The 7942-nt window shown below is 42.0% G+C and overlaps 2 protein-coding genes across 2 annotated transcripts; both read right to left on the bottom strand.

The window, feature by feature from the left end:
- Window positions 1–3710: 3710 nt before the first annotated feature.
- Window positions 3711–5654, bottom strand: LOC145394914 (uncharacterized). The gene has a single exon (XM_080268663.1). It carries the CDS (start codon window positions 5652–5654, stop codon window positions 3711–3713), a length of 1944 nt encoding a protein of 647 aa, XP_080124789.1.
- A 566-nt stretch (window positions 5655–6220) lies between these two features.
- Window positions 6221–7015, bottom strand: LOC145394913 (uncharacterized). The gene has a single exon (XM_080268662.1). The coding sequence runs from the start codon at window positions 7013–7015 to the stop codon at window positions 6221–6223; it is 795 nt and encodes a 264-aa protein (XP_080124788.1).
- Window positions 7016–7942: the final 927 nt, after the last annotated feature.

Genomic DNA, 7942 nt, shown 5'->3' with positions numbered 1-7942 from the left:
ATCAAATGAGGCCTCAAAACACTCAGATGAACTAAAAAATAATAATAATAACTATCAAATGAAAAAAAAAAACACCAAAAATAGGAATCGACAATAAAGGAAATTTTTACCCTCTTAGTTGTGATTACTGAAGTCTCCAAAACAAAATTTTTTTTTTTTCCTCACTAGACACAAACTATACAAAGAAAGCAAAGATGCTAGCATGGGAAACTATTACCTATAGGGTGAATAGTGTTAGCAGAGTGAAAAGGGAGAGCAATGAAGTGAGGAAGAAATTTCGTGATTTCAGATCACAAGTTAGGGGAAGGCAGCCAAGGCAATGAGGCTGACAAAGAAAACTTTAGGTACCCGGTATGAAAAAAAAAAAAATGCATGATTCAGTTGTTAGTTACATAGTGCCTGTGAGGATGTAAGCTGTTTGTTCTAACTTACCATATCAAACAAACCTAACCCATTCATGAGGCGTTACTGATAGAGGTAGGGTTTGATTATAAACTTTGGTTAGCTCGATCATAGAATCAAAAACTAAGAAGTCATTTCATTTTTTTGGGGGGAGGGACGTGGGTTATGTTTTTGGCATTAATGACTAAGAATCATTTCGTATTGTAAGCAATTACCTTAGAAAAACTTCCTATATCCCAAAGGATAAAATTGATCCCATAAATCAGTAATAATTTTGCATTGGTCTAATGTTGAGCATTCATAATGTTAAAGAAGTAATTCCTTTTGATTTTCCTTGTTACCTTATCCAGTATTTTGATGCATAAAATGGTTTGTATCGCATAGGCTTTGTTTAGGTATTGTTAGGTTTATTTAACAGCTTAATTCCACTGCCATGTCTGAAATAATGTTATTGTCTTCATATAAGTTTAATCACCTTAGTATATCAAACCGTCATTGTTAAGCACATCCATTATCAACCCTTCATGTCAAGTGGGGTTGGTGGAGGATTAGTGCCCCTCCCTGTTAAACAATTAACTCTAAGCCATTGGCCACCCCGTCTGGGATACATGGCGTCTGGCAATGAATGAATGAATTGCCAGGTCTGATTTCATATCGTGGAAACCAATAATACCGTTGCAAATGCTCATCAGGCACATGGAGAGAGTCTAATGGGTCTCTGAACCTTCTCTCTCGACGTAAATGTCGGTGAGCTAAATACATAGCCACAAGCTCCATCGCTGTACAGTAAACATCAGCAGCTGACTGCCCAAGCGGCCACAGTGGAGGCTTTCCCGGTGGCATGTTTATCTTTGACACATTCATATTACCTTACAAAGAAATAAGTATTGCCAGAGTTCTTAGCAGCACTAAAAACGATTATGGCACATCTTTTATCTTTCTGTCTGTTCAATTTCTTCTTTTACGACATTGATTACAAGTGAAGAGGGACAACGGCAAACGATAGGCCGAGAGGTTGCATACTTGATAAACACACTGACTCCGGGTTGTGATGTAGATTAAGGTATGTCCCCCAAGCGCTTAACTTCAGGCGCCAGATCTTGGTGCAAGATGGCGGCGCCCATGCTTAGTGAATAAGTGATTCTGCCTCAGCACCGTATCTTTAGGCCCTGTTAGGAGATCCGGTGCCTTAAATAACTAAATAAGTTGTTTTCTCCATGACCAGATTTATCTCTAATGATAAACAATATCTTACCCAAATTATGCAATACAATCATTTATTTACAAAAAATGTGCTGTCATGGGCGGGAATATTCAAACCCGAAATCCATGACATACTCCCCCGCCCAGAATATATAGTATACAATATTTACAACTGTCCCGTCCCAATCAGGGTACGCCGTAGTTGGGAGGAACCTAAGGCGATCCAACGTGATGTCCTCAACAGGGCATCACATTGGTCATTTCTGGGTGTAGGGAGGTGTTGGGTAGCGCCGGTTTTGCTGCCATCTTCTTTCCTTTCTACATCAATTTCTAATGGATACAGCTTAATCACTGGTCTCGTGGTCAAACCGGTGCTTGTCCTTAGCTGTACTACCCTACATTCTTGATCAGGACCATGTAACAATTTGGTGACCCGACCTAGTCGCCAGAGAAGTCGAGGCCCATCGTCGTGTATCAGCACGACATCCCAAATTTGAGGCACTACCTTCCCTTTCCTGTATGTCAATTGATGGTGTTGCTCCCTGAGAGATATTAGGTAGTCAGTGGTCCATCTCCTCCACAGATCTCGTGAAATCTTTGTCACGTATAGGAGACGTCTGTTTATTCCCAAATTAGTCTGCCAGGTGATGTCCGTGAGATCATCATCCCTGACTTCCTGTTTCGGAAACTGTCTAAGACGCCTCCCATTAATAAGTAGTGAAGGAGTGATAGGGAGTGTCTCTTCACGGTCACCGTTATGTATATCCAAGTGGACGGTCATTGACTGTGGCCTCAAGTTCCAGTAATACGGTAACTAGTTCTTCACGAGTTACTAAAGCTCGACCCAATACCTTTCTCAGCCCAGCCTTTAGGATAGCTATCACTCTTTCCCAGATGGCACCAAACCATGGCGCCCTGACTGGTATGAACCGCCACTCACAATTTACCTTTACCAGTTCACTCTGTAACCTTGGATCATTTTTTTAACTCCCTCAACACACTGGCTCCACTTATAAATGTAGTGGCATTATCACTAATTATGAGTTCAGGGAAGCCTCTCATGCTACAGAACCGACGGAAGGCATGAATGAAGGACTCACAGGAGAGGTTTGACACCATCTCATTGTGTATAGCCGTAGTAATTGCACAGGACTACATATAATTTTCCTACAGTACCCTTTTCTTTAATGGGTGGAGCACCTGTGTAGTCTATTCCTGTTACTTGAAATGGGTTCACTTCCTGAACCCTAAAATATGATAATGGCAGAGCCTGTACAGCACTATATGGGGCACCTTGTAACCTTTTACAAGTTATACATTTCCTTAAAACCTTTACAACTTGTCTGATCCTAGGAATCCAAAATCTTTGTCTTATATAACTTACAACATAACTTACTCCACTAAGGTTACACACCTTGTGGAAGGAGAGCCACTAACCTATGTTTACTAGGTATTAGGATAGAGTACTTTGCTTCATCCTCAAAGTCTGACAACTGTAACCTACCGATACAACGCAACAGCCCACCTTCCATATAGAGGCCTAACTGCATCACATTACTTGGTGTGCCCTTTCCAGTGGATAAATAATGGTAATCCTCAGGGTACTCTTCCATTTGAGCTAACTTAATCATTACTGATTCTGCTGTCCTTATTTCCGGCACTGTCAAATAAGCCGGCATTGCCTCATGTGTTCTTCGTCTCCTATCTTTCAGTGTCTTGATAAATCTCAATACCCATGCCATCACATGCCTTGTCTTCACATAACCATATCGTTCCCAATTCAATATGGCAGGAAGGGTTACCGATACTGGCAATGACAGGGTCTCTTCGAGGAGACAACCCGTGGTGGCGTCCCCAGCTTCCTCAAATGGACCATTTTCCGGCCACATTTTTTTGGTGAGGTAGCCATTTGGGCTCTCCCCACCACAAAGAAGAACTTATTAAGGACGCATGTGACTTCCCTCTGGAAACCATATCACTGGGGTTGTCCTTTGTGGTTACAACGAAATTCAGCATCAGAGACTAATGCCTTTATTTCGTCAGTTCTGTTCTGAACATATACAGGCAACAGTTTTTTACTAGACAACCAGTATAGGGTTATCTGGCTATCCATCCAGAGGTATATGTTCTATGCTTAACTCGTCTGCACAGGCCTCATAAATATACTTGGCGAGACAAGATGCTAGCATGACAGCAGTCAGTTTTAATTTTGGTAGAGTGAGGGGTTTAATGGGTGCTACTTTGGCCTTTCCCATAGCTAATCTACTACTTCCCTCACTGACTAAGTAGGCTGCTACACCATAAGCTGTGGTGCTTGCGTCACTACATAGATGCAGCGTGACCTTTTTACTATCAGTTACTTGGCGGGGAAATACAATTTTGGTACTGTTAATCATATCCTCATATATCCCCTGCCATTCAGCCTCCTTATCTTCCGGTATGGGAACATCCCACCCACATTCAATGTGCCATAGATCTTGTACAAATTTTCTTGCACGGATGGTCACCGGCAATAATACTCCCAGAGGGTCAAACACACCTGCAGTTATGCTCAACAGCTCACGTTTTGTCACTACTGTGGGTCTACTTTCGTGTCCCTTCACCTGTAACATATCCATATCAGTTAGCCAATTAATGCCAAATACTCTTACCTTGTCCTGAACTTCAGAAGCCAAACCTTTTAGGTGGAGTAGCTTCCGCAATTTCACACTGTTTGTTACCCACTCTCTTAAGGACAAATTGGCACTTGAAAATACTCTCAGGGCAACCCAATACAATTGTTGTAAAGCATCCTCATCTTCCTTGGTTCCTTGCAAATTGTCAATATACAACCTTTTCCTTAATTTATCAATCAAGGCTTTATCCTCCTGAACCAGTGATAAATGTTTTTGTATGGTGGCATTCAAGAGGAATTGGGAACAAGTGGCTCCAAACAACACTTCCTTGAACCTATATATCATGTAAGGGCTGTTTAGATTTAAAGGTTCAACAGGCCAGAGAAATCTAGTGGCATCCTTATCCATTTCAGATAACCCCACCATAAGAAATGCCTTCTCAGTGTCACTCACCCAGGCAAAACGATGACACCGAAAGCGCAACAATATCTGTGTGAGGTCATTAACCAAAGATGGGCCTGCGTGTAAGCAGTCATTCAAACTATATGCCCTCTCATGCTCTCTAGCTGAACAATCAAACACTACTCTAATTTGTGTTGTTAAGCTATCTTTTGTGACACCATGATGAGCTAGATAGTGTACAGGATGTCCTACCAGACTCTTGTCCTCCACCTTTTCTATGAATGCTCTTTCTAACTGATCTTGGATGACTTTACTATACTGTTTGCAGTAGTTGGGATCCTTTATGAATTTGCGCTGCAAACCTCTTAATCTGACCAAGGCTAACTTAAAATTATCAGGCAACTTATCAACGTTTTCTTTCCACGGTAATTCCACAACATATTGTACCTGTTCTTTGGAATATTGCACCGTTTCATAGAAGTTACCTAATACCTTCTCTTCCTTCTTATCGTTCTCATTGGGACTAATACCTATGTGATCTAAGTCCCATAGAGCTGCCAGTTCCTTGATATCTGGAGTAGTATTCCTGCCATCAATATTTGCTAACTCCATTATCGGATCAACGGCCAGTTTCAGAATAGTTACCTGCTCTACATGAGTACCGGTACCTTCTTCTTCTGACCGATAAGTGCCACTCAGTGTATAACCATAAATTGTGGGTAACAAAATTATGCCTCCTTCCCTTATATAGCCAGCATGTACAAAGTGATAATAAAAGTCCTCCTCAATCAGCAATTCGACCATATCCCCATTGGTGACACTCTGATCTGCTAACTTGTAGCCCCGAACCTTCAGATCCCGCACATTATGTTGCAGCCCCTTCCCTGGCTTATAGTTAGGTAGTTCGTCTACAACCACCGCCGTCAACTTGCGCACCTTTCTACGATGGCGGTAAAACAACTCCACTACCTCATACTCATCACTACCCATAGAGCCAGTAAATCCTTGCAGTTGTAAACGTTCCTTTCTCATCTTGTTAACTTTCAAGTTTGCTAAACTTGATCTTAGAACAAAGGTACGTTGTGAGCATTGATCTAATAGAGCCCTAACCTTGCTCTGCTGGCCCGTTTGAGTAACCAATGGGATCTGAATCGTTGGCAACAATACTGCATTACGACTCGAAGCCACAGCCATTGTCACTGTTTCTTCTTGGGTTACTGTATGTTCATGGGGTTCAGAACGAGCAGTCGGACACAAATAGTTGTAGTGTTTCTGCTGGCAATATCGACATGACCTTACTTTGGGATTTGTACAACCCTGACTATCATGATCTGCCGACAAACATCCGGCACACAGCTTCAATTGCTTTGCTCTCTTAAATTTGCCTTCTTTGTTTTATACTTTGTACACTTAGCCCAAAAATGTCCTGGTTTAAAACACAATTTACATCCATTCCTCTGCATAGGTTCACCGTGTTTCACTTGCTTCACTGTATATGCTGCCGTAGCGGTCGCATCCAAATGTTCCATGGGATTCTGTCTACTTTTGACATTACATACCTCCGTCTTTAGCACACGAATGTAATCATCTACATCCAATCACTTCTCTGTAAGTTCACGGTTGATCACTTCTGAAAGTGTACTAGGGAGTTTATTATAGAGCAAAACAGCACAAATTTCACTCACGGTTACTCCCATTGCACGTAGTGATTCTAACGCCCATTCAAATGATGCAGAAAAGTCTTTTAGTTCATTCATTTCATGAGTTGAAGGAGGTAAATTACATAATTTTGCAATGTAAGCAGCCTTAATGCGATCTTCTTGACCGTATGTATTCTTTAAAACTGTGACTGCTGATTCATAACTAGCTGCTACCAAACTGAATCCACTAATAATTTGGAGCGCTTCACCACTTAATTGTCCCTTAAGATATGTAAATTTCTGGAGGTCTGTCAGATCTGTTCGGGAGTGCACACTACAGTCAAATAGCTCCCCAAAACCCAGCCACTGAATCGGATCACCATCAAATATTGGCAGTTTCAGAGACGGTAATTTAATTCCCGTTGCTTTCCGACTCTCTGCCTGTTCTTTTACTACCGAGTCCTTGGCGGGTAATTCTAGAGCACTCTCTAATTCTATCAAGTGTCTGTTGACCTTATTAACATATTCCATATCACTGACCACTTCTTCTAGGTCTTCATCAGGATATAATTCATACAACTCCTGATTGTAAGACTCGATCTCAGCGAGGATTTTCTCAACCGTCACTTTCATTCCTTTGATATCATGAACGGTTGCGGCATGTTCTATAAATTCTGTTAAGTTAGTGGTCAGTTTAGTAATGGCTCCCTTTTTGGCTGCTCTAAGCCTCTTTAATGATTTTATTCTATCCATTTTAATGAGAGGCAAATAAGTGAAAGATGACAGCAAGTGCAGATTTTAAGTTAAATGTAGTATTTCCTGGGCAGAATCCAATGAAAATGAAATAAAATTAAGCCGAAATTCTATATTAAAATTTTGACAAATAATTTTGTCAAGCTCCTGTGAGGGTTGTATGTTAGGCAGTCCAGGAGATCAAACCCTAAACTCCCTCACAAGGAGCTTGTTGCCCATGAAAGCAACACGCTCTTTTCAGAAGGCCATCCAACACCCTTTTGTTGCCTGGTGTATCCAGGTGTACCCCATCCCATGACAGGTCAGACTCATTCATCCCCATGAAGATAAACCGAGCCTGTGCGAAAGGAAAAGTTCTCTTCGCAAGCAGGTTCACTCCGCTTCTGGCCTGGATATATTCTTCATAGGTCATACCTCGGGAGTTCGTCCTTTTCTCGATGCCGACAATGAAACAGTGGCCCCCTGATTCATCCTCAATTTCCTTAGCCTAGGCTTCTATATCGAGGGCCAACTGATTCAAGGCCGTATCTCGGGACAAGTCGTTCCCCCCGATGATCAGAATTGTTAAGTCTGGCTTGTATGTTAGGAGGTCCTGGTATTTTTTACTATCTCTAATTGTGTTCACCTTGGCACCAGGCACGCCAAATTTGCGGACATAAAAGGCTGGAGCATCGTTTGGATACTGCACCTGACGACCTAGTGGGAATCTCTGGACATAGGAATGCCCAAAGAAGGCTACTTTCTTCAAAGGGGACGGATATTCTGCTAGGGAGGGTTCAAACTCTACCCCGACACCCCCCCAACCATGCGCAGCCTCCCCTGGTGCCCCACGCAACATATGGTTGATCGCCAACACAGCACAAACAATACTCTAGCTCTCACACCCGCAACCCCGTATTATTTATCACGATATAATTCTGGTCACGG

The sequence above is a fragment of the Coenobita brevimanus genome, chromosome 29 (assembly GCF_032717465.1).
Source record: "Coenobita brevimanus isolate Jiangsu-jjx chromosome 29, ASM3271746v2, whole genome shotgun sequence".
Lineage (NCBI taxonomy): Eukaryota > Metazoa > Arthropoda > Malacostraca > Decapoda > Coenobitidae > Coenobita > Coenobita brevimanus.
The sequence above is the reverse complement of the archived record's forward strand: the minus strand, read 5'-3'. Positions and strand labels throughout refer to the sequence as shown.

Bases quoted from the DNA above. Each gene is read 5' to 3' on its own strand.
- LOC145394913 (XM_080268662.1), bottom strand. From the start codon at position 7,015: ATGGATAGAATAAAATCATTAAAGAGGCTTAGAGCAGCCAAAAAGGGA.
- LOC145394914 (XM_080268663.1), bottom strand. From the start codon at position 5,654: ATGAGAAAGGAACGTTTACAACTGCAAGGATTTACTGGCTCTATGGGT.